Below are 27,745 nucleotides of genomic sequence, written 5' to 3'. Positions count from 1 at the left end.
TCCGCGTCCGCCAGGCCGGCCCGCCCGCAGCCGGGCTGTGCGCAGCGCTTGCAGGCCGGGCTGGCGGGAGCGAGCGGGAGAGGGGACGGCTGCTGCAGCCCTCGCGGTGGGCAGAGCCTGCTGCGTGCGAGCCGCGGGGTGCGTGCGGCGTGGGGGAGACCCTGTAAGGCGGCATGGCCTGGCTGCGGGCGAGGCAGGGCCCAGGGCGCCGGCTGCTGGCGCTGTCCACGCTGGGGTTTTGCCTGATGCTGCAAGTCAGTGCCAAGAGGCCCCCGAAGACGCCCCCCTGCCCGCCCAGCTGCTCCTGCACCAGGGACACGGCCTTCTGCGTGGACTCTAAGGCAGTGCCCAGGAATCTGCCCTCGGAGGTCATCTCCCTGTGAGTGTTACCTGGCCTTGGGGCGGAGGGCGGGGTGGGGGGTGGGGAAGGGCAAAAGAGGGCTCTGGGAGGGACCAGAGGGTGGGGATCCTGGGGTAGGGGACTCCGGTCTGCAGAGGCTGTGGGGCTGACAGCGGCCATGGCTGGGGAACCGCCGGAGTTCACGGCCAAGAGTGAATCATCACTAGCTATGATGGTGATTCAGACCTACTGTGTGCTGGGTACAGCGGGTGTCTAATCGGACTCATGGGTCCCTGTCTGGGAGGCTACATCAAGGACAGAAAACTGGAGGAGGAGGAACAGTATCAGGGGGAGGGATGACAAGCGAGGTTGCCCTCAGAGCACCCTGGCACGGGGCAGACGCCTGCCGCTGGGCCAGCTGCTCTGCACCCAGACAGGCCAGCCTCACTAGCAGCCACTGGCTCAGTTCCCCCCCCCCGCACCCCCAAAAAACTCCACTTGCCTGTGGGGCTAGAGAGGCTGCCAGGTCCCTCATCTCAGGGCCCGTCCCTCAACAATACCAGCACGCTGTGGGTGTTTGGACGATGACAATGGTGCGGGTAATGGAACCTGTTCTTGGCTGAGAGGGAAGGTGATCCTGAGGGCACTGGTACTCCTGGAGGCAGCGAGGGAGAATGGAGGAGGGCAATGAGTTTGGGAGGTTGGGCGGAGAGGTAAAGTACAGATGTAGACGGGGGAAGGGGAGGCTAGGGCTGCTGAATGCACAAGCTACTGTCCTGTCCACCTCTATGGCCAGCACAGGCCGTGGAGACTCCTCCACATTACTTGACCTGGTGTCTCCCGCAGGACCCTGGTGAATGCCGCCTTCTCCGAGATTCAGGACGGCGCCTTCTCCCACCTGCCGCTGCTGCAGTTCTTGTATGGCTGATAGGTGGCGGTGTGGAGGGGCGGGGGTGGGCATCCTGGAAGGGGACAGATGCTGGGCTGGGGTGAGAGGAGGTGGAGACAGTCTGGAGACTAAGACACTCCGATAGAATATGTCACACAGAGCCCAGCAAGCTGGAGTCAGGAGGCCAGGCGGCCGGGAGACTGCACCCAGAAGCCGAGAATGTGGGCTGAGGACCACTGTCGTGGCTCCTCTGAAGACCTGCAGGAACTGGGTGTCGTTACAAGTGATTGCTTGGACCAGTGCCAGAGAATGGACACTTATGGGGGAGGGTCCCCTGAGAGACAGGGACTAGGTCTTGACAGGACAGCTGTCTGTGAAAGGCTGAAGTGGGCCAGGATGAGGGTAGGGAAACAGGGAGAGAAGATGGCATGCAGGTGAACCTGGAGCTAGCTTGGCAGGAGAACACTTCCCCCTCTAACACACACACATACACACACCCCATTTTTTAAAAAATGATTTTATTATTGACAACTTCCATAATTATAAACAATATCCCATGGTAATTCCCTCCCTCCCTCCACTTTCCCCTTTGAAACTCCACTCTCCATCATATCCCCTTTCCCTTCTCAATCAGTCTCTCTCTTATTTATCTATTTGTTTATTTATTTTATTTTATATTTGGTTTTTCAAGGTAGGGTCTCACTCTAGCCCAGGCTGACCTGGAATTCACTATGTAGTCTCAGGGTGGCCCTGAACTCATGCCAATCCTCCTACCTCTGCCTCCTGAGTGCTGGGATTAAAGGTGTGTGCCACCACGCCCAGCTTTCTTCTATTTTGATGTAATGATCTTCTCCTCCTATTATGATGGTCTTGTGTAGGTAGTGTCAGGCGCTGTGAGGTCAGGGATATCCAGACCATTTTGCACACACCGTTTTTTAGGAGCAAACATGGATCCTCTGATATGGAAACAGGCTCCCACCTGCTGCCCAGATGATCCAAGGGTTTTCTTTGGGGGTCCTGAGGTGTAGCAAGTAGGACACGGGGTGGCAGCCAGATCTTGAGGAAGCTCAGTGGGCTGGGACAGCAGGCGTTCTCTTGAGAACTCTCATTCCACCTTTGTTTCCCCAGGTTACTCAACTCCAACAAGTTCACGCTGATTGGAGACAACGCCTTCACAGGACTGTCGCACCTGCAGTACCTGTGTGTGGAAGGGAAGGGGCAGAGGGAGAGGAGAAGGAGGCGGGGGTCCCAGCAGGCCTGCATGGGCTGGGAGGAGATGTGTAACAGTGAAGGCTGGAAATGGGATGGGAAAGGGGAGCCCTTGAATCCTCTAATTTCAGGACAAGACAGAGGGTCATTTCTGCCAGGCTCCTGCCAGTGTCCTGTCGCTAAGGACATGGTGTAGTCATTCTATGGAAGCTTGGGCTCCTGGGCTGGGGTCTGGCCTGAGGTGCAGGGTAGCCATTGCTGCTGCCTGGGGTGGGTGGGGAGCTGAGACCCTAAATGGCAGCTTAGACGAGTTCTGTTTTTCTCCAGCTTCATTGAAAACAATGACATCTGGGCACTCTCCAAGTTTACCTTCAGAGGACTCAAGTCCTTGACACACCTGTAAGTACCTGATGCATATGCCCACGCTGGACCAAAGGCCACATGTCCTCTGGCTTTGGCCTTGGCCACGATCTTTCGGTGACCCTCAGGTCTCTCTTGCAGCTCACTGGCCAACAATAACCTGCAGACACTGCCCAGAGATATCTTCCGACCCCTGGACATCTTGAGTGACTTGTAAGACTGGAGTCCTGCCTCTTCTTCCCACAGTGCCACAGAGGGACCGTCCCTGGAAGGAGTGGCATAGGAGTCAGCATTGGGGTGATCAGAAAGTCTTGAGAGGCTGAGAAGCCTCCTGTTTAGGGTGTTTGGAGGTGAAGCTGAGTTAGATGGATGGCAACCATCGTAATTGGGGCTATTCACGGCCTCCATGGGTCCTCTCAAAATGCCCATTGAAGCTAGGTGAGGTGGAGCATGCTTTTAATCCAAGCATTTGGGAGGCAGAGGTAGGAGGATTGTTGTGAGTCCGAGGCCAGCTTGTGACTATATGGTGAATTGCAGGTCAGCCTGGGCTATAGCAAGACCCTACTTTGAAAAACAAACCAAAAAAATGCACATGAATATTGTGTGTGTATCTCAAAACTCTGATTTGAATTTGCATTAAAGTCCTCTAACATATCCACAGTCATTTGTCATTTGCCACTAGTTATACAAGAAAATGAAAGTTCTGAACTCTGACCAACTTGGCGAAACAGGGATGCCACATACAGCTTGGCAAATTGCCCACTGTGAAAGCCTAGTGGTGCAGTCTTGTAGTCTCAGCTACTCAAGAAGCTGAGGCAGAAGGATCACAAGTACAAAGCCTGCCTAGAGAACTTAGTGAAAGTGCCTCAAAATAAAAAGAGGACTGGAGATGTAACTCGGTAGTAGACCACTTGCTTAGCAAATACAAGGCCCTGGGTTCAATCCTCAATAATGCAAAAAAAAAAAAAATCAAAATGAAAAACAGAAGTCACCCGGTGAAGGAGGTCAGCAAGCAGTGCCCCTCTGGCCAAGCCCGTGTTGTGGGGCTGTGGGCACCCTGGGGGAGGAAGGAGGAGGTCTTTTGATTCTGCACGGAATTTCGTGTGGACAGGTCTGAGCAGTTGCCGAAGGCTCAGAATGCTGGTGGCCAGAGCAGCTGAGGGTCTTTTTCCTTCTGCTTCCCACCCTTGTGGTCCAGGGACCTGCGAGGCAACGCGCTCAACTGTGACTGCAAGGTGAAGTGGCTGGTGGAATGGTTGGCACACACCAACACCACCGTGGCCCCCATCTACTGCGCCAGCCCACCCCGCTTCCAGGAGCACAAAGTGCAAGACCTGCCCCTGAGGGAATTTGACTGTGTCACCACAGGTAGGAGTTGCCCTGGCATGGAGTGAAGGCCACCAGACCCCTCATACCCAGCCTCCACAGCCAGACCCCATGAAGCACCCAGTGGCCTGGTAGCCTCTTCCTCAGAGCTGAATCTCCTGCCCACACCTTTCCCCGCTGCAGATTTTGTGCTGTATCAGACCCTGTCTTTCCCAGCGGTGTCGGCTGAGCCCTTCCTTTACTCCAGTGACCTCTATTTGGCTCTGGCCCAGCCTGGTGCCAGTGCCTGCACCATCCTGAAGTGGGACTATGTGGAACGGCAGCTTAGAGACTATGACAGAATCCCAGGTACCTGTGCACACAACCCGCCCCAGGTCTCGCGGTGGGGGGGATTTGGCAGGAGGCTCCATTGCACAACCCCCCTGAATTCCTATAAGAAGAGTGATGGATGGAACTTGGTCTCTACACATGAGGGCTTCCCTGGATTTTTTTAGGGGGGCGGGTAAGAAGTGTCTGTACAGATAATAACCACAGAGCAATAGGTAGGTAGCAGAAGGAAGATACGAGCATATGTTCTGGGCACTTGAGGAAGACTTCCTGGGGTGGGAGTAGCCCAGTGTTAAAGTACCGATGTATCATGCACAAGCCCCGTGGTCTGTTCCCAACTGTGTAAAGAAAGAAAGGAGGACTGGCAAGATGGCTTAGTGTTTAAGGTGCTTGCCTGTGAAGCCTAAGGACCCATGTTCGACTCTCCAGATCCCATATAACCCAGATGCACAAAGGTGAGGCAAGCACAAGGCCACACATGCCCACTAGGTGGCGCAAGCTCCTGGAGTTCAATTGCAGTGGCTGAGGCCCTGGTATGTCAATTCTCTCTCTCTTAATCTCTCTCACTTTTGCTCTCTCTAAAAAGAAAGAGAAAGAGAGAAAGGGAAGGAAAGGAAAAGAAAAGAAGGAAAGGAAAGAGAAAAAAAGAAAAGAGAGGAAAAGGAAGGTTTCCTGATGGAAGCTTTTGTAGGATGAAGAAGAGGGAGAAGTAAGAGAAAATTAAGAGGAGACAGGAGTGGCTGTTGAGCTGATTTGGATCTGCTGAGTTGCAAAGGCTGAGGCGTACTTGGGAGGAGAGACAAGGGATGGTATTCGGGAAGACAGAAAGGCACAAAGTCAAGGTGTGCAATGGCTCAGTACGTGAATGCATGTGTGTACAAACCATAGGCAGCTTGTATGATCGTAGCAGAAGGTTCAGGTAGAAAGTGGCATATGAGAGCCGAAATCTGTGAGGATCCTTGACAGGAGTAAACTGCGTAAACTGATGTAGACGTCTTCCTTTTGTTTATTTACTTGTTTTGAGAAAGTGCCTCACTGTGTATCCAAGGCAGGCCTTGAACTCTTGATCCCCCTGCCTCAGCCTTCCAAGTATTGGGATTACAGGTATGACCATGATCCTCTGCCAGCCTGCATTTTAGGAAGCTTTCTGAAGAGAAAAGGGCCAGGTGTGGGGCCAAGTGGGTGGAAGTGCCTGTCTGCCAGATGGATGTTGGCACCCGCACTGGAGCAGCAGCGGAGGGGAAGGAAAGAGGTTTAAAAGGGAGGATTGATCCCATGAGATGCAGTAGAACATTGAAATTGCCTGATTAAAGAACTTGCAGTCTGCAGCAAAGGCAGTCACAGGCAAACTAAAAAGCTGGATAATCTGGAGAAAGTCTTCTTGCTGAACTCTGATTATTTTTTTTATTTGTAAATTTTTTTTCTAAAAAAAAGTTAATGCATGTATGTGTGCTTGTGTGTGCATGCAGGTTTATGTGGACATGTGTGTGTGGAGGCCAGTAGATAACCTTGAGTGTCTTCAAGGACACTGTCGGCGTCTTTTTTTTTTTTTTTAAATGCATTCATTTATTTGCAAGAAGAGAAAGAGAAAGCGAGAATGAGTGAGCATACCAGGGCCTCTCGTCACTGCAAACAAATTCCAGATATACGAGCCACTCTGTGCATCGGGCTCCACATGGGCACTAGGAAGTTGATCCCGGGCTGGCAGGCTTTGCGTCAAGTGTCTTTAATTGCTGGACCATCTCCTGAGCCCATGTCCACCTCTTTTTGAGAAAAAAGGTCTCTCATTGGCCGGAAGGTTACCCATTGGGCTAAACTGGCTTACCAGGGAGCTCCAGGAACTCTCCTTCTCCCCAGCACTGGGATTACAGTGGTAATTACTTTACTCCCTGAGCATCTCCCCAGCACATTTATGGAATTTAAAGGAAGAAATAACAGATCTTCCACAAACTTAGTTGGAAAGGAGGACACCTGGGTGGGCTGACCAGGGATGGGGCGGGCAAAATAAAAAGGAGTTTGGAGGATGATTCCAGGAGGGTGACGGGAGGGGAGGCTAGAGCGACATGTTGAAGTCGATAACCTGGAGACAGACGTGTGAGGTGGAGCTGAGTTGGCAGTGAGTGTGGAGCCCAGTGTGAATCGGGCTGAGGCTGAAGTGCCTGAGTGTTGGTGCAGGCAAGGAGAGTCTAGGGGTGCAGAGCTGGAGCTGGGAAGCAGACTGTTGTGTGAAAATTTTTTCCCTGGGGAAATACAAACATATGTCTGTTTCCCTCAGATAGGGCACGGACAAGAGACAAAAGCACAATTGTACAAAACCCAGTTTCAGTGAACCAGTGAGTTTATTGGGGTTCCATGCAGAGCAGGGTGAGGGGTTACAGGGCTACAGGAGCACGTAAACCGTAGAGCAGCCGTGACATCACCGAGAGGTCTCCTTCCAGCATGGATGGTGACCTCCCCGGAGCTGCTCCCATGGAGCTCCCTGTCCCCTGTTCTTGCACCCTCTGTGTCTGTCTTCCCCCAAGGCCACAGGACCTGGTGCATCGTTGCATACAGCTAGCAAAGGGGGCGCCGGGAACCCCAGGTGGGGTCTGACGGCCTTCCCCACGCCCCTCCTCCTGTGGGGGAATGTCAGCAGGCCCAATCTGGAGAGTCTCTTGTGAGTGGTCCCAGCTGCTTCTGATAAAGCTGGCAACAGTTGTTTACTGATTTCAATTCAGAAGAATTCAACACACGCCAAGGCTCAGAGGGGGGTCAGACACTGACTGGAGGGAGCCCGAGGCCTTGCATGAGCTTCCAGGGCTGGGGGACATGGGCCATAGTGAGCAGTCCAAGCAGGCACCGCGAGGCGGCGCTGGAGGAACCCGGCTCGCCTGTGGCCTGGCGTGCTTAGCGTCTGAGAAGAGCCGGGGCAGGCCTGGCTGCATCGTGTCCATAAAGCCCTTCTATAAGGGGGACCCTTGGGAGAAAGTATTCTCAAGTACCGGTCTCTGTATATCAAGGTGTCTTTCTGGTGTGTCTAGATAGCACCTTCTCATTCTACGTTGCCTGCCTGGCTACTCACCTGGCTTTCAGTTTCTTGCTTTTTTTTTTTTTTTTAAAGGGAAAGAAATATTCCTTTAATATTTCTATTTATTATTTTAGAGAGAGACAGAGAGAGGTAGAAAAAGAGAGAGAAAATTGGCATGCCAGGGCCTCAGCCATGGCAATCGCCAGATGCTTGCGCCACCTAGGGGGAATGTGCAGCCTTGCACTTGTCTCACCTTTGTGCATCTGGCTAACATGGGATCTAGAGAGTCCTTAGGCTTCAGAGGCAAGCACCTTCACTGCTAAGCCGTCTCTCCGGCCTGGAAATATTTTTTTTAGTTATTTATTTATTTGCCAGCAGAGAGAGTAAAAAAGAGAAAGAGAGAGAGAGGGAGAGAGTATGGACTCCAAGACCTCTTGCAACTGCAAATGAGTTCCAGAGGCATTCATCACTTTTTCATCTGGTTTTATGTGGTTATTGGGGAACTGAACCTAGGCTGTCAGGCATTACAAGGAAATACCTTTAACCACTAAGCCCTCTCTCCAGCCCAAAGGCTCCAGTTTCTATGTGAAATGGGAAAAACAACAGGGGTGTTGTTGGTGTGACTAATGTATGTGATATATATTTAGCACAGTGACTGAAAAAATTCAATACTAGACGTTGTGGTTAGGTAATCAGCCACACCTGTTTTATGCCCAGTCTGAGCTTGTATTTGAACCATCAGGGACAAGGATAAAATTAGGGTTGCCTGTGAGTCCATTAGAAAGTAGGAAGCGCTGCCGGGCGTGGTGGCGCACGCCTTTAATCCCAGCACTTAGGAGGCAGAGGTAGAATAGCTGTGAGTTCAAGGCCAACCTGAGACTACATAGTGAATTCCCGTTCATCCTAGACTAGAAAGCAAGACCCTACCTCAAAAAATCAAAACAATAAAAATAAAATAAAAAGAGGACAGCCTTCTTGAGACTGACATTTGAGGTTTCTTGTTTCCACAAGCATGCACACACATGTGCATGCTCAACTGCACATACATATGCACCCACATACACACGAACATGCATATATATGTATATCACACACATTTTAAAAAAAGAAGAGCTGGGCGTGGTGGCGCACGCCTTCAATCCCAACACTCAGGAGGCAGAGGTAGGAGAATCTTCATGAGTTCAAGACCACCCTGAGACTACATAGTGAGTTCCAGGTCAGCCTGGGCTAGAGTGAGACCCTACCTAAAAACAAACAAACAAACAAACAGAAATTAGGGCTCCCTGAGCACTGAATGGATGACTTCACTATAGCCGAGTCTGTATTCTGGCCTCTGGCTTGTTTGGGAGGGGTGGGGGCTGATCTGCTCCCACGGGTCAGTTGGGGTTGGAGCTACCTGACACCGCGTGAACCTGTCTGCCTGTGTCTCGACAGCACCTTCGGCCGTGCACTGCAAGCCCATGGTGGTGGACAGCCATCTCTATGTGGTCGTGGCCCAGCTGTTTGGTGGCTCTTACATTTACCACTGGGACCCCAACACCACACGGTTCACCAAACTACAGGACATCGACCCGCAGCGTGTGCGCAAGCCCAATGACCTGGAGGCCTTCCGCATCGACGGGGACTGGTACTTTGCTGTGGCTGACAGCTCCAAGGCAGGTGCCACCAGCCTCTACCGTTGGCATCAGAATGGCTTCTATTCTCACCAGGCCCTCCACGCTTGGCACCGTGACACGGACCTTGAGTTTGTGGATGGCGAGGGCAAGCCACGCCTGATCGTGTCTAGTAGTTCACAGGCGCCTGTCATCTACCAGTGGAGTCGTGCCCAGAAACAGTTTGTGGTTCAGGGAGAGGTGACCCAGGTACCTGATGCCCAGGCTGTGAAACACTTCCGAGCCGGCCGCGACAGCTACCTGTGCCTCAGTCGCTATATCGGTGACTCCAAGATCCTGCTGTGGGAGGGCACTCGCTTTTCAGAGGTGCAGGCCCTGCCCTCCCGGGGTTCACTGGCCCTGCAGCCCTTTCTGGTGGGTGGGCACCGCTACCTGGCGTTGGGCAGTGACTTCTCGTTCACCCAGATCTACCAGTGGGACGAGGGGAGACAGAAGTTTGTCCGGTTCCAGGAGCTGGCTGTGCAGGCCCCTCGGGCCTTCTGCTACATGCCCGCGGGGGACGCCCAGCTGCTCCTGGCCCCCAGCTTCAAGGGACAAACGCTGGTGTACCGACATGTCGTGGTGGATCTCAGTGCCTAGAGGGCACCATGGCCTCTGGGTTCCTCGGGGTGGCGCTGGAGGCTGGAGAGGGGTCCGGTTGTGAGCAGCATGTGTCCTCAAGTGAGGTCACATGTGGCTAACCTGCACCTGTGCTCTTACACACACAAACACACACAGACGGCCACACTGATGAACTGGGGCTCACATTGGGGATCTGCCCAGGGAACGTAAGTATAATTCGCACCTGTAATATGCACCAGGTGCCCAGAGCCCAGGCTCTCCTGTACGTACCACCTTTATTCCCCCTTAGCAGTGCACGTGAGTGGCGGGTGGGCTGCAGGGTGGGGCGCTTAATCTTCTGCCCTCTGGCCTTCCATACAGGTGCTTCCGGTGTTCGTGGGCCTGTCTAGCCTCCACAGTTGCACCCACAACCCTCTCCCCAGGTGGCCCCCTTCTGCATGCACATGTGGATGCCGGCGGACACACTCAATTACACACTCGCGCACACCTAGCCACACTCCCATTTCTCCATACGCACGTGGCCAGGAGCGCGCGCACGTGCAGACTAGCCGCTGCGCAGATGGGCTCCCTCCCGTCTCTCACTATTGCCTTGCTGCTCTTGTTGGAGGGGCCCACAGCCCATCTCCTCTGTTCACCCCGAGTGGCTAATAATTACTGGGGTGTTGGTGAGCCTCGTGTGGCCTTCCAGGGACAGAACACCTTCACCCCAAGCAATAAGGGCAGCAGAGGCAAGGGCAAGCGGCTCTTGGCAGTGGCTCCTCCCACTGGAGTTTTCTTTGGTGACTCTGAGTCCCAGCAAGAGACCGCTCCTATGAAAAGCTTTCCATAGGTAGCTATTGCTTTGTCAGGCTCTGGCCAGCCCTTTCTTTGAGATGTGGGCCCGAGCCACCGATGTGGGCGCCAGGAATAGAGTTTGGTTTGGCGCATCTTGGGAGCGCTGGCACCTCTGCACTCCACAGAGGCACCCTCAACGCCTCTCAGTGGAGGCCGAGCTTGGCAGACGAGGGGCCTGCCTGCGGGGCCTCTGGGAAACCAGACTTCTGCTGCCCTCTGCTGTCCGCCGGGAACAGCAGCTCTTAGAGGCTGATGGTGGCAGGGAATGTCCAGGGCGCCCAGCGACACTTGGGGGCAACGCTATGATTCACCTGCTTCAAATAAAAAGTTCCACCCCCCCCCCTTGCCAGCTCTCAGTGTCCTCAGGGTGTTTCATTAATGCAAAGCGGGGGGCGGGGGGGGGTTCCACCTGCCCCTGATGCACGCAGGAGCCACACCAACTTCTAGACCCTCTTTCTTTTGGCTTCCTTCCCTCAGAGCAGTGGGCACCCACGAAGTCGGCTGGCACTGGGGTCAGGAGTTCATGGCAATGCCACTCAGGTGTTGAGCTGTGTGATGAGTCTTCTCCAGCTGGGGCTGACTCACAGCCCAATGTTCCTTCCTGGAGATTACGGGCTTGGGGCCCAGACACTTGGGTCTGTCCCTTTGTCAGGGTGACTTTAAGCAGCATGAGCATGACCAAGACAGTCGGGAGCTGTCTTCTCTTGCCACCCTTCCCCCGCCCCACAGATCCTCAACTGGGCAAATGTCCCTCATTGCCGCCACCCTCCGCTTAGGTGAGGCAACTTGGAATCCTAAGTGGCGTTTTAGTTCCCTTCTTTTCAGTTTGTTTGTTTTGTTGTTTGTTTTTTCGAGGTAGGGTTTCTCTCTAGCTCAGGCTGACCTGGAATTCACTATGAAGTCTCAGGGTGGCCTCAAACTCTCAGTGATCCTCCTTCCTCTGCCTCCCGAGAACTGGGATTAAAGGAGATTGCCACCACGCCGGGCCTTTTCAGTTTGCGTCTCCTCTCCATTTCTTATCCACAAGAGTTTCCAGATGAGCTTGGATTTGCTTTTTTTTTTTAATATTTATTTATTTATTATTTCAGAGAGGGGAGGAGGGAGAGAGAAAGAATGGGCACGCCACTGTAATAGCCGCCGCAAACAAACTCCAGACCTATGCACCACCTTGTGCATCTGGCTTACGTGGGTACTGGGGAATCAAACCTGTGTCCTTAGACTTCACAGGCAGGTGCCTTAACTGCTAAGGCATCTCTCCAGCCCCACCCAAGCTTGTTTTGTTGTCTTCCCTTTCCCATGCTGCAACTTGTGTCCACATTTGCTTTCATTACTATTGACTCAAGTCCATCCTGCCAAGCACTCCTCAGATCCTTCTGGTCTGACCTTCCTGAAACATCTTTCCATCCTACCACCCCGGCTGTTCTGGTAACAAGTCCGTGGCTTCCTGTCTGGACCTGGTGCTGTCAGATGTAGCAGTCAGGGCTGTGTTCCCCTACCCCCCCCCACACCCCATCATTCCTGAGAACACAGTGAAAGCCCACAACACAAGGCAGAAGGTGGGGAACAGGCGGGAAGAAGCGAGGCCAGAAGTAATGCCCAGGGTCACCAGAGAGAGTGGAGGTCTTGAGAAGAGCACACAATGCTGTGTGACAAAATTGGTATATGTCCAACTGTAGGAGCCCTCTTCTTGTCACCCCTCTCCACCCACAGCCTTGAATAAAGGGAGCCCTTTTGCCATCGTATGTGGTCAATGACAGGGAAAGGGACAGAAATGGGGGAAAAGATAAATCCACCAGCGAGGGGTGACCCTGGCTCTTTCCTTTCCCTGGTCCTGAAATGATCTCCAGATCCCCTTTCCTGGGTCATACATGTGTGTCGCATGTCACCCTGCACAGAAATCTCTCCTTTAGGGAACACTTGCAGGGACAGGGGGTGGAGACCGGGTCTGGCACGCAGCAGGGTGTGAATTGTCAGCAGCCAGCACTGAGCTCTGCAGGCTGGGCCGCGTGTGTGGGGATGTGGGCTCACTTCCTTTGCTTGATGTCAGCCGATTTTCCTGAGTGTCAACTTCTGCAATTCTGATAAGAAAACCTGCTTTGTGAAAGAGTGATTTCCTTACTTCCAGAGGGAGGGAGGAACATACGGCCAAGTTACGTTTTATCTCAGTGCCTTCATCCATAAAATGGGTCAAACTGTGGTGCCCACCCACCAGTACCATCTATCCTGAGATAAATTAATGCATGGCAGGCTCAGGTCATCATCTCATGAGATTTAAGTGCATTAAGTATAGATTAATGCATGTAAGTCCCTTTGAAGAGTGTACCTGGTCCTTAATTATGAGCTGTGTTGGTCTGCAGGAATGTATGTGATACTGAAAGAGAAGCGGGGGAGAAAGAGGGAAGGAGGAATGTAGGCGATCTTTTGGGATAACTGCTCTCTGAGAGTAAGGGGTCTTTAGACCACCACAGCCTCAGAACCTCTGCACCCTACATCCCACTGGTGACCGTACACACCCTGGCCACACCTCACAACAGGTGACATGTCCGGGTTTCCACTTCCTCAAACCACCTTCCTGCGCTCTTGATTGAGCAGGCACCCTCAGTCCCCATCCTCCCACCCCGAGATTGCCTGCTTTTCAGCGGGGCGTGGACTTCCATCTTGTGCCTGGGGGAGGTTGCCAGGAGAGATGGATTGAGTTCCCCAGACACCTTGGCATTCTATTGCCCGGTCAAAAGATAAAACATCTCCCTGACAGCTGGCCCCTCTGGGTGAGCTCCTCCAAGGGTGGAAGACATTCTCGCTTTTGAACCCTGAATGCCCGGCTTTCTGTGGCACTGCTGCCTGGTCACCTGCCTGGAGGCTCAGCCATGAGTCTGGGGAGCTGCTTAGCAACTCATGGTAACTGGGTGACTGTGTCAATAGATTAGGACCAAAGGTCACAAGAGCCAGAGTCCACTAGCTCTGTCAAAGCTGAGGAGCATGACACCACGCCATTGCCAGCCTCACACCCGTCCAAGAGGAGTGGCAGACCTCTCATTCCTGGTCCTTTGTGTTTCCCAAGCACAGTCTCCACGTGGGAGACGGTCCCAGCTGGGCGAGCTTAGAGTGGACACAGGCGAGGCTTTCCCAGCAAAAATGGACACAAGGAGGCTGCTCCCTCTCCATCTCTCTTTCTCTCTCTCTCTCTCTCTCTCTCTTTTTTTTTTTTTTCCTTTTCTTCCAAAACAGGGTCTCGCTATCTAGCCCAGTCTAGCCTCCAACTCTCAATCCTCTTCAGTCGGCCTCCCAAGTGCTCAGGCTATAGGAATGCACCACTACACCCAGCTCAGAAAAAGTCTTCTTTCTGATTACGGGGCCAGATAGGGGGCCCCAGAAGGCGACCAGTGGAGTGGACATACAAAAGGACTTGCGATTGCATAGGCCTCCTCAGTGATGGGTGTCCCTTCCCTCCTACAGTCCTCTTTTCTTCCTGAGCCGTTCCCTTGCCCCATCAGTCACCCACTTCCTCCTTTAAGTCTGTGCCACCAGATGGATGGTACCCTTGAAGTTTCTTCCTTTTTTTTTTTTTTTGTTTGTTTGTTTTTCGAGGTAGGATCTCACTCTTGCTCAGGCTGACCTGGAATTCTCTATGTAGTCTCAGGGTGGTCTCAAACTCACTGCAATCCTCCTACCTCTGCCTCCTGAGTGCTGGGATTAAAGGCGTGCGCCACCATGCCTGGCTCCTTGAAGTTTCTTATTGCTCCAAAAGATATTGGAGCTCAAGGGGTGGCTGGCCAGGAGGGACCAGGGAGACTTAGGACATGTGGGCACGTGGGAGGGTGCGTGCTCAGTGGCGGGGGACTGCGGGGGGGGGGTGTCCTGTGGGTTGGTTTCACTGCTGGCTCCCACACCCAGCAATACCAATAAAATTGATGATAATAATTAAGACCGTATAATCACTGTGTGTTTATTTATTCCTGAAGCCTCCTTTCCCTGGCTCCCATCATTACCTATTCTATCCTCATAGGTGGTGGGTGTTAAGTGTACCGCTAATAAAAAGCAGTGACTGCCTGTGTCTACGCCCCCACAGCCCTGGGGCAGCTTAGTTTGCCCCCTCAACTCAACTGCAGCACAGGGGGACACACCATTCTCCCTACTTCCAGAGGGAACGTCTGACTGGAAGCAGATGTCACCAGGGATGAGACCCCACACTTCTGATTTGAACAACTTCCTCCCTCCTCCCTGGCGTACTCCTTCTCCCCAGAGGAACTTCTCTAGTTCTCAGGGCCACCTGCAGCTGGCTGCTGTAAATTCCTAAGAAGGCTGACCACACCACACACTTATCCACTGGCCAGCAATAAATACCACTGGGTGACGTTGGGCTATTTACTTCACTGAGCATATTCCCTAAGTGGTAAAAAGAGTCTGCAAAAATTAAGACCACAGCCAGGCGTGGTGGCGCCCGCCTTTTGTCCCAGCACTCGGGAGGCAGAGGTAGAAGGATCGCCGTGAGTTTGAGGCCACCCTGAGACTACACAATGAATTCCAGGTCAGCCTGGACCAGAGTGAGACCTTACCTCGAAAAACAAAACAAAACAAACAAAAAATTAAGACCACACACACAAAAGCATCATCCAAGATGGTAGGTGTAGATGCTGTGAACTTCCCAGGGACATTTGTGTTCTTGATTCAGATACAGGTGGAACTGCAAAGTTTTGCCGAAGAAGACTTGGGTGAGCCAAGAGGTCTGCCCATAATCTCTCAAGATATCAAGGTCAGACTGTGCAAGTGTATAAAAAGGTGCCTCAGAGAGAAGCTCACTGTTGGGAGAGTGACTCCCTTAGACTCCCCACATTCCACTCCTCTCTCCTTTTCTCTTGCTCAACTGGACTTATTTGAGGTGCTTGCTGAGACAGTGGTGTAAGACCCGAACTTGTTTCCATGTAGCCAAACCTGCTTCCAGCTCGAGCCAGAGTGGGACTTATTTCATGAGCTATCCCATTTTACAGAAGGGGAAAATGAGGGGCCAGGAAAGGATGTTGAAAGACTCCAAAGGACAGCAGTGAAAATTCTGGAGTTCTCTTCCCTCCCTTTTTACCCGCCCCTCCTTCTTTTCTTCTCCTTTTATTATTATTATTTCTTGAGGTAGAATCTTGTCTTGTAGCCCTGGTTGGCCTTGAATTCACTCCAGGTCCCTTGCCTCAACCTCGAGAATACTGGGATGACAGGCGTGCTCCACCACACCCGGCTAGGAGTCCAGATTTCCCTGGTCCCTCACCCTCTTCTCTTGCCGCTTCCCACACCCTACACCCCCACCCACCCCCGCCCCTTAATCCTTCTGCCCCGGAAAATTGGTCAACCTGTGGTCCCACCTCCGACTCGGTTGAACATCGCCCCTTTAAAGGGCGGGTCCTTTGCCTCCGTGACCTCGCCCCGCCCCTCCGGAGCCCGCACTGCGCCTGCGCCAGTCGCCTAAGCTCCGGGGTTGGGCAGAGCTGGGTTCCGTGCAACTTTCAAGTGAGTTACAAACTCCGCCCCGGAGGCTGGTGCTGGTGGCTGTGCACCCTGGGACCCTGGCGACCCCGCAGAGCGACGGCCGTGAGCTGCCACCGCGACCCGGGACGAGCCGCAGCGCCGCGTGAGTGGTGGGACGCCGGGTTCCCCGCGGCAGGAAGTGCGGGTCTGAGCCGCCCCTGCTCGGCGCCCGCCCGCCCGCGCGGCTCCGGAGACGCTCCCTTCCTTAGAGGCCATCTCACCTCCGTCCACTGGTCCCCGGCTCTCCAGGCTCCCCCGCTCTGCGGGGCGGGAGTCAGGGGGCCACGAGTTCCGCCAGTGCCAAAGGACAGGCGGGCCGCCCCTCGGGCAGGTGATCGGTTCCCCGCCCCAGCCCCTGCGTGAACGTAACCCTTGGTCTCCTTCTTGGGGGTTCGCCCGTCGTCACCAAGGTTGTCACGATGGTGTCCTGGATGATCTGTCGCCTGGTGGTGTGAGTATGGCCACTCTGAGACCCTCTCCACCCGCTCCCCCTAGGTGCACCAGTCTGCCTTTAGGGTGGAAGCTGGGAAGGTGGTTTGGTGGGGAAGGGAGTTTTCTGAGAGTGACCTTACCCCTCCCCCCTCCCCAAACGCTCACTGCAATGGTTAACGGTCCAGGAGGTTCGAAGGTGGGAGCCGGGCAGCGCGTGCTTGTTCCCTCTCCCCAGCCTTTTGGACTGATGGCGACCCTTTCCACATGCACGTGCCCTGCAGACAGTGCGGGGCTAAGAGTCTCCATCACCCACAGCCCACGCAACCGAAGGTGGTTGGTGCATTATGGGCGGAGGAGCCAGGTGCTTGCTTCCCATCGGAACAGTCACATGACTCACCGCCCTGGTCTCAGCCTCCTCCTTACTACCCCTCACCTTTGGCTACTCCAGCACCTGGCTTAGATGGCCCTGTGTAAGCCAGGTCTGGCCCTGGGCCTGATTATGTGTTGTGGGAGGGGACAGCCTGGTGGTGATCTCCATCCTGTACCCATGGGCCACCAGTGCAGGCCTGGGCAGGCTTCGGGTGTTTGTAAACAGCTGGGTGGGGAAGTGGCCTGCAGGGCATTGACTCAGGCACCTCGGGTTGTGCAAGCCAAGCGGGAAAAACAGGGCTCAGGCACTGCCACTTTGCACCCCACTGAGGGGAGGCAGCCATCTGGCAAGGGGAGGGTGGAGCGCCATGCCCCCTCACACTCCCTGGGGTTGCTCTTCCAGGCTGGTGTTTGGGATGCTGTACCCAGCTTACGCTTCATACAAGGCTGTGAAGAGCAAGAACATTCGGGAATATGTGAGTGGGAGTGGGCCACCCATGGGATGCCCATGGAGGATCCTGTGGGTGAAGAGTGCTGGGGAAGGCCTTGGAATGAGAGGCAGTTTGTCAGGGACTCCTGTCTAGCCAGGCATGGGGGAATTCAGCAATGCAGTGGGACTGGCTCTCAGGAATCTCTGGGCAGGGCCAGCTGGGGCGGGCATTGGCATCACATGCTCACAAGTTGACCTCTGTGCACTCTGTCCTACAGGTCCGGTGGATGATGTACTGGATCGTCTTTGCAATCTTCATGGCTGCAGAGACATTCACCGACGTCTTCATCTCCTGGTGTGTCATAAGGGTCAGCAGGCCAAGGAGTAGGGAGATTACCCCCCCCCCAGTGGCCGGGCACCTGGTTCACCTTGCCCCCTGTGCTTCCACAGGTTCCCTTTCTACTATGAGATCAAGATGGCCTTTGTGCTGTGGCTGCTCTCGCCATACACCAAGGGAGCCAGCCTGCTCTACCGGAAGTTTGTTCACCCATCCTTGTCCCGCCATGAGAAGGTACCTCAGAGGGAGGTGGAAAGGGAGACTGAGAAGGGCGTGTGAGGGAGAAAGCCTTGGATCCCAGGGGCAGCAAGTCTCAGTATTGCTGCTGTTTATCTGTGAGATATAATATAATTAATATAATATAAATATTATATATATTATAGGGGCTGGCCTTCCTCACCTGCCTCAATGATCAGACAGGGTGCAGGTTAAATACGAATCACCCTCAAGGGTATGAAGTGCTGCCTGCAATCTGGTGTGGGCATAGAAAAAGTAGAAGGTGGCTACTCACTAAGAAGTGGATAGAGAGCCTGGAGTATCCACATGTCGTGGGCTTTTATCTGTGGCTCCTGGGCACTGAGTGGGAGTGGTCCAGGAGGTATGATGACCAGCACTTCTTAGCGTCTGTAGAGGAGAGGCTCTGGCTGGGAGCCTGAGCTCTTTACCACTGGGTCTGCAGGAGATCGACGCATGCATCGTGCAGGCCAAGGAACGCAGCTACGAGACTGTGCTCAGCTTGGGGAAGCGGAGCCTCAACATTGCCGCCTCGGCTGCTGTGCAGGCTGCCACCAAGGTGCTCTGGGCCCTACTCCCACCCAGTACCTTTGGACCAAGGAGCTGAGGACTAGTGGTTAGGATTGGGGTGCTTGGCAAGAGATCACTACTGGGTTGGTTTTAGGTCTAAGTCCGGGGGCCCCAGTGACTAGCTACAGGCCAGCTCTGGACTTCCTGCAAAAGCCCTTTTCTTCTTCCCCAAAGCCCCTCTCCCCCAGGTTATACAATGCTTTCCCTCCGTTACTTTACAGAGTCAGGGTGCCCTGGCTGGCAGGCTGCGCAGCTTCTCCATGCAGGACCTACGGTCCATCCCTGACACCCCTGCCCCCACCTATCAGGACCCTCTCTACCTGGAGGACCAGATACCCCGAAGGAGGCCGCCTATTGGTGAGTAGCTGAGGAACAGAGCAATCCTGGGAGGGCCGGTCTCTGGGCCTGGCGGAAGGCCTGAAGTGCCCATAGGCTTATGTAAATGCCTAAAATTTTGTCGTTCCCCACCCCCCTGCCTGTGCTCCACAGGGTACCAGGCAGGTGGCCTGCAGGACAGTGACACTGAGGACGGGTGTTGGTCAGACAACGAGGTAGCAGCTCCCCCACCTGCCCGAGCCCGGGATAAGCCCCTGGGCCGCAGCCAGAGCCTGAGAGTGGTTAAGAGAAAGCTCCTCGTTCGAGAGGTTAGTGTGTGGTAAGGGTGACTTGCCGGGGGGAGGGGGCAGCTGGCTTGCCACATCCACGCTGTTCATGGTATGTCTGCTTTTTCTCCCCCAGGGGACCTCACGCTCCCTGAAGGTTCGGACTCGGAAAAAGACCCTGCCCTCAGACATGGACAGCTAGGGTCTGCAGATTCAAGCCATCTTACCTCTGGCCTGCAGGGCACCCTCTGGCTACCTGGGCTCTGTCTGCCCCTTCTGGCCCCTGTAAGGGCCTGAAGGCCAGGGGGCATGGGGCTTGTGTGGGGGTGAACCCACATTGTAACAAAGGAGGCCAAGCCCAGGGGCCTATTTATTGCCTTCCTCAACTCTTCTGCCTTCGGACTGGGACCAGAGCCCCCTGGGGCCCTGCAGGTGAAACCAAAAGTCTACCCAGCTGCGCTCATTCCTTCCTGTCCTCCAGAGTACTTGACCGCCTTTTCCAAGGCCTGATGCGTGCGTTCTGGCTGTGTGTCTTGTGTTGGTGGATGAAGTCAGGCTTATGAACGTTTTTGATAAATAAATGTGGAAAGATATTCTTCTTGACTTGTCTCCCTCTGCACTCCTCACATCACACAGCTGAGGCTGTGGAGAAAGGGCCAGAGGAACTCTGGGCTGGGGAGGAGATGGCCCCTGGCCGAGCAGCAGCAAAGGCTCTCATGGTTTGGGCTCTTGGGCAGTTCTGAGGTCATGATCTAGAGTCAGGCCAGTCCTCAGGGGTACTCGAGTCGGGAGCCAGCACGGATCCTTATAGCAAGGAGCACAGGGATGGAGGGATAGGGCTCCGAGTTGGAGATTTGAAAGCTGTGCACGCCGTCAAGGGAGGTGGGCTATGACCTCTGTGAGCCTGGGGCTGTCCTCAGGCAGAGGACACTATTCTGCAAACTGAGGTACTACGACCAGGGCAAGCTTGCACTCTGATGAGTAGCCGGCAGAGGGCAGCAGCTGCCGGGAGCAAGTCTGCCCCCACCTTCCAGGTCAAGGCAGGCGGGGCTCGGAGACTGGCCAGGGCCTCGCCCTGCTGGGGCCTGGCTGCCAGCGGAACTGACCACAGGGGCGATGAAGAACTCGAGCAGGGCTGATGATGGCCCTTCCCTGCTACTGGTCGCGTCGCAGATCCACGGCCCGCATCATCCGCAGGCCCAGGCTCCCATCTGTCATCTCCCGTGGCTGGTCCTCTCGTGCCCCTAGATGCTCCTGTCACACTGCCCAGGGCTGATCCTCTCATCCCCCCCCCCCACGTCTGTTCTTCCCACTTAAGTAAGCAAAGAGGTAGGCAAGAGCATTTGTTGGAGGAAGGGCTGCTAAATTAGAGTGACCTGAGAGAGTGAGGATTAACTCTTGGTGTGGGGATTATCTGGGTTTTATTGGGGAAAGGCCCTTAATCTTCAGGGCTGATTTAGCTCCTCACATGTCGGGGCTCAGCGGCTTCCTAGATGGCGTTCTGTATGGCAGTGCTGCCTTACCACCTCCTCAGTTCACTCAAAATGTCCACATTTAGCAGCCATAAAGTACCAAGTGCATTGCTAGATGCTATAGGGGGGCAGAGGTTAAAAAAGCAGGTACTTTAATTATAACCCCATCTCCCCATAGAGGACGAATGACTTGCCCAAGGTCATACACCTAGTTAAATGGCAGCATTGGGCTTTGGGGCAGGCAGTCTGGCTCCGGAGTCGATGCACTTAATCACTATGCAGTGAATGAGCTGGTTCTTGCCCGGGAGGCAGAGAGAAGGACCTTCGCGTGTATGGGACACTTGCTGCCTGCCTGCCTGACCTTGTGCAGGGCATTTCACAGAGATGGCTTCCTTGAATCCTCCCAAATGGTCTGTCAGCTTAGGGTTGTGCCCATTTGACAGATGAAAACACCACCCCCACACTTGAGCTGCCAGATAGTGGACAAGGTCGCTTGTGGCCCCCAGCAGAGGTGGTGAAGGTCTGCGGTATCTACTGACCCTTGGCCAGGGACCCTATGCAGCCATGGCCCCTGTGTGAATGCTGTCCCTCCTCTCATGTTCACTTTGTCCTCTTCCGGTTTGTGCTTTGATCCCCACTCTCCCAGGAAGCCCTCTGCAGGCCTTGTTCCTCTGGAGTTCTTGCCGTCTATCTTTTTGTTTGTTTGTTTGTTTTGTTTTTCGAGGTAGCGTCTCACTCTGGTCCAGGCTGACCTGGAATTAACTATAGAGTCTCAGGGTGGCCTCGAACTCTCAGCGATCCTCCTACCTCTGCCTCCAAGTGCTGGGATTAAAGGCATGTGCCACCACGCCCTTGCCATCTATCTTAATGCACTGACTTTTCATCTTGAGTACATCATGTTTTTGATCCCAATAGACTTACAAGTGGTTGGACCAAAGTGAAAAATTTATTTCTGTGTGTGTGTGTGTGTGTGTGTGTGTGTGCATGCGCATGCAGGTTATGCAAGAAGAGCTGTCACCCCATCCCTGAAGTGAAATTCTTTTTCCCAATACTTTTATTTTTATTTATTTATTTGAGAGAGAAAAGAAGAGAGAAAGAAGCTGATAGAGAATGGGTGCGTCAGGGCCTCCAGTCACTGCAAACAAACTCCAGACACATGGGTCCCCTTGTGCATCTGGCTTATGTGGATCCTGGGTCCTTTGGCTTTTAAGGCAAATGCCTTACCATCTAAGCCATCTCCCCAGCCGCCCAAAGTGAAATTCTTAATTTTTAAACTTATTTTCAAGTTTGTGTGCGTGTGTCTTTCTGTGCATATGCATGGGCACACCAGGGTATCCCTGCCACTGCTCCAGGTGCACACACACTTTGCATCCGGCTAGGAAACTGAACTGGGGCCATCAGGCTTTGTAAGCAAATACTTTTAACCACCAACCATCTCCACAGCCCTGTGAAATATTTATTTGCTTATTTGTAAGGAGAGAGAGAAAGAGAGAGAATGGGCACACTAGGGCCTCCAGCCACTACAAACAAACTCCAGATGCATATGCCACTTTGTGCGTCTGGCCTGATGTGGGTACTGGGGAATTGAACCTGGGCCCTTAGGCTTTGCAGGCAATTTCCTTACCTGCTGAGCCACCTGTCCAGGCCCCTGTGAACTATTTGTATGGGGCTTATTGTCTGACTTCTAAATTCACACATCACCTCCTCCGTGAAGCTCCTCTCACTTGCCAGGGTAGGATTAGAAGTCACATCGTCATTTGTTAGCAAATCTGTCCATGTCCCTGAATCGCCCCCAGCCCCAGGAGACGGCCCTGCGCTTTAGTGTTTGTGTCCTCTGTAACCTCAGGCTTACCTCACAGCCTTAAAACCACCAGTGTCCCTACAGCATGGCTTGGTGAATTATGGCTCTTAAGACATCCGAGGGCCACAGGGAAGGAGGAAGGAGAAATCCAAGTTCTAGGGCATTTCTGTCCAAGCACGCATACGATCCTGAGCCTTGAGACATTGGGTATCACCGAGGCTTTCCTCAAAGCACCTCCACCACTCCAATAACCACCCAGACACACTTTCTGTCCCGCGCTGTTGGCCTCTGGATGGGGGTCTCTGGTCCATCTAAAGGACCTCTAAAGGAGGGCCAGGCTACGATCCTGCCCTCCCAGGGCCACCAACCTTTGACTTGATACCATCGTGTCTAGCCTTCCCATGCAGGGTCAAGGTTGGGAAGGCTTGAAACCATCAAGGCCAACCACTGACAGCTTCGGTGGGTCCTCGTCCTGGCTCCGCTCCTCAGCCTCCACCCCATCTCCTGCCACTTCACAGCCCTTCCAGGCAGCTCCATCGCTGCGCTATGGCCTTTTGCTGCTCTGGTCCCCTTCCCACCTCTGGCTTCCATGTCACAACACACAGGAGCTGTATTTTCAGCTGCCACTCTCAGAAGAACGCTAAGCCTTCAGATCCTGCGCAGCCCTGGCGCAGGCTGAGTGGGGGCCCTGGCGGTCATTTCCCCCCACTGGAGGGAGGCAGGCAGTACTTAGGCCTCTTTCCCTCCATTTCCCATCCAGCATCAGGGAAAGTGGTTCACTAGCTGGGGAGGGGCTTGACTCTCAGAGTTAGTTGGAGGCTGGTGCCCACTGCTGGGGGACCCTGGGGCTACAGCTGGTATTGCTAGGCGCACAAGTTCCAAGCTCAGTCTGGGGCAAAATAGAGGCTAGATGGTGGGGGAGGGGGGGTGGGCAGTGAGGGAAGAAGGGTTCCAGAAGAGGAATTAGGTCAAGGATGTGGGTGGGTGGGCGAGAGAGGAGGGCAGCATCTGCCACCGAGCTTCCTCCTAGCTCCAGCAGCATCTCCACACTTCCCTTCCCTGTCCCCTCCCCCACGCAGGTCCTGAGAGAATTCTCGCTGGTATTCCCCCTCCCCCACGGCCCCCACCCCGGGCATGGCCACAGGGGTGGGGGCGGGGTGGGGGGAGGCCAGCCTCAGCTGTCTGAAGGATGGAGGGGCTGGGGAAGCAGGGCTAGGTGCCCAGACGGCCGCGTGTGTGGGAGGGGATGTCCTCAGATGCCCTCCGCCCGGCAGTCCCCGCTCTGACGTGGGTGCCCCCCCTCTCCCCGCCCGGATTAGTGGCAGCTTGGCCTGACTCTCCGGGGCTCCTTCCCCCGCCCCGCCTGCTGCCCACCTCTGGGCAGGGGGCTGCTCTGCCTGAGGGGCACTGTGCTTGCCCAGGTAAGGGGCTCCGGGGTGGAGAGAGGGCAGCCGGCTGTGAGCGAGGCTGCGTGTGTCAGCACGAGCGTGTGTGTCAGCGTGTGGGTCAGGGCGTGAGGGGTCGGTGCGGGCTGGGGCCGGGTCTCCGTGAGCCTGGGGGTGCGGGTCAGCTTGCCATGGTCCGCGCTGCGGCTCTGTACTCACGCATTAGGTGGCCTCCCTCCTGGGTTTGTGTCTTTTGTGCGTCCTCAGCTCTGCTCCATCCTCAGGCAGAGAACAGTCAGCTACAAGGACTCTGGCCTGTGGCATGAGCTCTGAGGCAGCTTGGGGACCAAGGTGGGGATGGAGAAGGGGTGCTTTCCTCCAACTCCTCACAGGCCCTGGGCATGCTCAGAGGCCTGTCTGCCCCAGTCTGAGAGCCACAGTCTAGGCCAGGGACTGTGATCTGACAGGCACATATGGCACCCAAGGGGTTAGGGTGGGGGGTATCTGTTCTGTTCCCCTGGGACAATCTCCATCACCTTAAGGGAGGACAGTACCAGGCACTTAGGACTCTGGACAGCCCAGGCTCCCACTCTGGCATCTCCCAGGCCCCAAACCACAGGACTATCCCTGGACTCAATTTTCCCACAAGCCTCGGCTGCTAAGGTAGGCCGGAGGATTCGCATGGGACCACAGGCACACCCTAGCCCACCACCTCACCCTGGGAGTCAGGCTGGGAGAGGGAGGCCAAGCAGGGTTCTTGGGACTCTGGTCCCTGTTAGATCCTCCCCAGTCATCTTCCATGGCACACTTCTGTCAGGCCACCCCCAGGGGAGCTGGGGAGTAAAGGGAGCGACCATGAGTAATTCAGCCGTGTAAACAGCCCCTACCAGCCGGCGCTGCCATGGACCTGGCCTCTGGGGAAGCCAGGGGGCACGGGGTCTGTGACAACATGGCCCAAGTGCTGAAAGCAGCAGCTCCTCCCACCCTTTCCCTTCTTTGCAACTGATGGGGGGGGGCTCCCTACTTTACTCCTATCCCTTGGGAGGAAGGCCTTGGGGGTCTCCCTGATGCCCCTCTCCAGAGATGATGGTGTGACTAGAGACCAGGCCGTGGCCACCAGAACCCATCCCTTCCAAACGATGAGGTAGTCAAGGGTGTCGCTTCTGTTTCAGACTGAGCCCAGGGAGGCAAGGGGCAGGAGGTGGGTGCCTGCGGGGAAGGGAAGCGCCCGTTGGGCGTGTGGGTTTCTGTGTGTGTCTGAATCTGTCTGTGTGTGTTTGAATCTGTCTGTTTGTGTCTGTGCTCTGGAACCACCCCCGCAGAGGAGCTGGGATGCTTCCTCGGGTGGAGGGTGCCCTGTTTGCCCGTTTCCTTTCCTACTCGCCGCTCCCTCCCAGGAGCCACTCCCATGGGCTCCTCTCCAGGCTGGGCCTGGGAGCACTGGGGATGGGGCAGACCCACAGACAACCCCGGCTGGAGCTTCGGCTAGAGCTCCTCCGGTCCCACTACCTCTTGGACACTTGGTGAAACCAAAGCCCTTAGACCAGGGAAGCAGGCTAGACCGCAGGCCCTCCCAGACTCCAAAGCACGGCACTGTGTGCCACTGGGCCCTGGGAGGGAGATTGGAAGGAGGATTGGATGGGGAGCTATGAGGAGTAGTTTAGTCAGGTGAGGATGAGGAATCAGGCAGGGTAGACACTGGCCAATGGGGTGTGCCCGTGTGCCAGAACTGGAGATGACCGGAGAGAGAGAGAGTGGTCCAGCAGGCACAGGCCCGCTGGCGTGGGTCGCAACACCCATCACTGACCCGTGAGAACCCGACTGCCCCTGCCAGCTCTGGCACTGACCCCTCCCAGTCGCCCCGCCCTAGCACCCCGGGGGGCACCCCGCCCCACGGTGGCCTGGTCCGGCCCCTCCCGCCCTTTGCTCTAGTTCCCGGGCTTGGCACCTATAGTGGGGGTGCTACCCGCCTGCCAGGCTCCGGGCCGGGCCCACGGGAGGGTGGGGCGGCTGGGAAGCTGGCACGCTGCCCCGGGGGAGCCTCTCTCGGCAGGCGCCCGGGTGCCGCGGGGGGGGAGGGGGGAACAAAGGGCTCATTCTCCCCGTGCGCAGCCGGTGGCATCGCCGGGGCGTTGGCGGAAGCCCCCGGGGCTCAGGAGGGGGCAGGCCCAGGCGGGGCCGCCGAATCACGGGCTCCTGTTTCCCGCAGGGTGCTGGAGGAGGAAACCGGCGGAGCAGCTTCCCCACTCCCAGTTGCGCGTCTGGCGATGGCGATGAGAGGTCCTGCTGCGCTCTCCGCCTCGCTCGCTCTCCATTAGCCGCGCTGAGCGGTGCTGCGCCTTGGCTGGTGCCTCGCTTCTGGCTCGCGGGATCGGCCCCCCCCCCTACTTTTTCCAGGCACGACCCCCTTCCCCCCGGCCCCTCGGCCTTTTCCCCCTACTCAGCCATCTCCGATCCGGGGCGCGCGTTCCCCCCGGCCCGGCTCTCTCTCTCCCTCGGGGGCACCCGCTCCCTAGCCCCGATCCGGCCCTCCCCAAGGCGCAGCACGGAGTCTCGGCGTCCCATGGCGCAACCCACAGCCTCGGCCCAGAAGCTGGTGCGGCCCATCCGCGCAGTGTGCCGCATCCTGCAAATCCCGGAGTCCGACCCTTCCAACCTGCGGCCCTAGAGCGCCCCGGACGCCTGGGGGAAAAGAGAGCGCGAGCGCGCTGAACGGAGAGCGGGAGGACGCGTCGTCGTCCGCCGGCCGGCAGGCCCCGAAGCCGGCCCATGGGGAGCGGGGTCCCGGCGCCGGCTAGCACGACCGCCGCCGCTCGCGCCGCGCCCGGCCCGTGAAGCCCAGGTAAAGGTCCAGAGGGAGCTCCCGGGGTGTGCGCCTTCTGGGGATACTGGTAGTGAGGAATTCTTAAGACGTCCGGGCACGGAATGAGGTCCCGGTGCCATTCTGAGTTGGACATCACATCGTGACATCAGAAAGTTAGGGTGCCCGACGAAGAGGCTGGAGCGCATGCTTAGCTGCGGGCTCCGGAGAGGGTTCCAGACGCCCTCGGCCAAGGTCCCCATACTTCCCTTTTGGGGCTTCCTCTGACGGACCAGGGGCTCGCTCTGAGAGAGAGAGAGGGACAGAGAGAGAGCGCGAGAGCGCTGCCGATCCGCTGCCACCTGTCATCCTAGTCCCTTTCGGGCACGTTCAATTTTCCCTCGCTTGCGTCTCTCTGGGGCCCAGCCTGCTTTCCCCGCCTCCTTCCCTCCCCCCTCCAGGCTGCAGTTCGCCGCGGCGTCCTGGCACTGCCGCTGGGCTAGGGCAGCTCTGCCCACCCCAGCCTGATGCCTCTTAATCCCCTTTCACGTGCTGGCTCACTCCTCTCCTTGGGGGCTGAGATCCTAGCCCCCGTAGTTGTCCAGGACTCTGCTGGAGACGCCAAGAAACTGGAGCCTGGAAAAGGCAGAGTCAGGCAGCCCAGGTGTAGACAGACACCAGCCAGCGGACCTGGCTAGCTGCCCTCCCCAGTGACTCCAGCCTGCCAGGCTTGGACATCCCAGCCCTGCAAGCCCGGCTGGGACTGGAGATGGAAGTTGACAAGCACCCCCCCCCGGAACCACAGACAGTAGTTCGGGAAGAGTTTTTACTCAAGGGCGGGCAGAGAGTGTATGAGTGTCATGATCTGTCTAAGGTCACAGAGCAGGGGATGGATTCAAGGCCACCATCCAGCCTCCCTGATCCTCCCAGTACCTTCCACTGAGCTAGTCATTGGCATTCTTGCTCCCTGTACTTCTCCACGGCTTGTGACCAGATGCCTGGCTCTGGGAGGGTAGGAGTATTAGTTCTAGAATGTCATCTTCCTCTGAATCTGGCCCTCCAAATGCAGCTGGGGCCGGAACTTAGGGAAAGGACCGAGCTCCCCATGATAGAGCACCCCCGCCCAGGTGGGACCCTTCTGGCCACGTGTGGAAAGGGCTGCACGGTGCCCCACTGTGGCCTGGCATTCACTTTCCTAGTTTGAGCTTTGGTGCTTCCAGGGAAGTCCCCACTCTGCCTGTCTTCAGACGCTTGGGGCCTGTGCCCAAGGAGA

At 55.7% G+C, this 27,745-nt stretch overlaps 3 protein-coding genes across 3 annotated transcripts; all 3 read left to right on the top strand.

The window, feature by feature from the left end:
* The first annotated feature begins 168 nt into the window (after positions 1 to 168).
* Positions 169 to 10,875, top strand: Lgi3 (leucine rich repeat LGI family member 3). The gene is made up of 8 exons (XM_004669678.2): positions 169 to 379; positions 1,187 to 1,258; positions 2,358 to 2,429; positions 2,766 to 2,837; positions 2,940 to 3,011; positions 3,997 to 4,166; positions 4,308 to 4,472; positions 8,893 to 10,875. The coding sequence occupies exons 1-8, from the start codon at positions 174 to 176 to the stop codon at positions 9,708 to 9,710; spliced, it is 1,647 nt and encodes a 548-aa protein (XP_004669735.1). The 5' UTR covers positions 169 to 173; the 3' UTR covers positions 9,711 to 10,875.
* Positions 10,876 to 16,163: 5,288 nt separating this feature from the next.
* Positions 16,164 to 19,607, top strand: Reep4 (receptor accessory protein 4). Its single transcript, XM_004669679.2, has 8 exons — positions 16,164 to 16,491; positions 17,245 to 17,317; positions 17,550 to 17,626; positions 17,722 to 17,842; positions 18,288 to 18,401; positions 18,634 to 18,769; positions 18,902 to 19,056; positions 19,151 to 19,607. The coding sequence occupies exons 1-8, from the start codon at positions 16,460 to 16,462 to the stop codon at positions 19,214 to 19,216; spliced, it is 774 nt and encodes a 257-aa protein (XP_004669736.2). The 5' UTR covers positions 16,164 to 16,459; the 3' UTR covers positions 19,217 to 19,607.
* A 4,070-nt stretch (positions 19,608 to 23,677) lies between these two features.
* On the top strand, positions 23,678 to 26,440 carry Hrurf (HR upstream open reading frame). The gene is made up of 2 exons (XM_045131871.1): positions 23,678 to 23,708; positions 25,882 to 26,440. The coding sequence occupies exon 2, from the start codon at positions 26,236 to 26,238 to the stop codon at positions 26,338 to 26,340; it is 105 nt and encodes a 34-aa protein (XP_044987806.1). The 5' UTR covers positions 23,678 to 23,708; positions 25,882 to 26,235; the 3' UTR covers positions 26,341 to 26,440.
* Positions 26,441 to 27,745: the final 1,305 nt, after the last annotated feature.

This window comes from Jaculus jaculus, chromosome 12, assembly GCF_020740685.1.
Source record: "Jaculus jaculus isolate mJacJac1 chromosome 12, mJacJac1.mat.Y.cur, whole genome shotgun sequence".
Lineage (NCBI taxonomy): Eukaryota > Metazoa > Chordata > Mammalia > Rodentia > Dipodidae > Jaculus > Jaculus jaculus.
The sequence above is the reverse complement of the archived record's forward strand: the minus strand, read 5'-3'. Positions and strand labels throughout refer to the sequence as shown.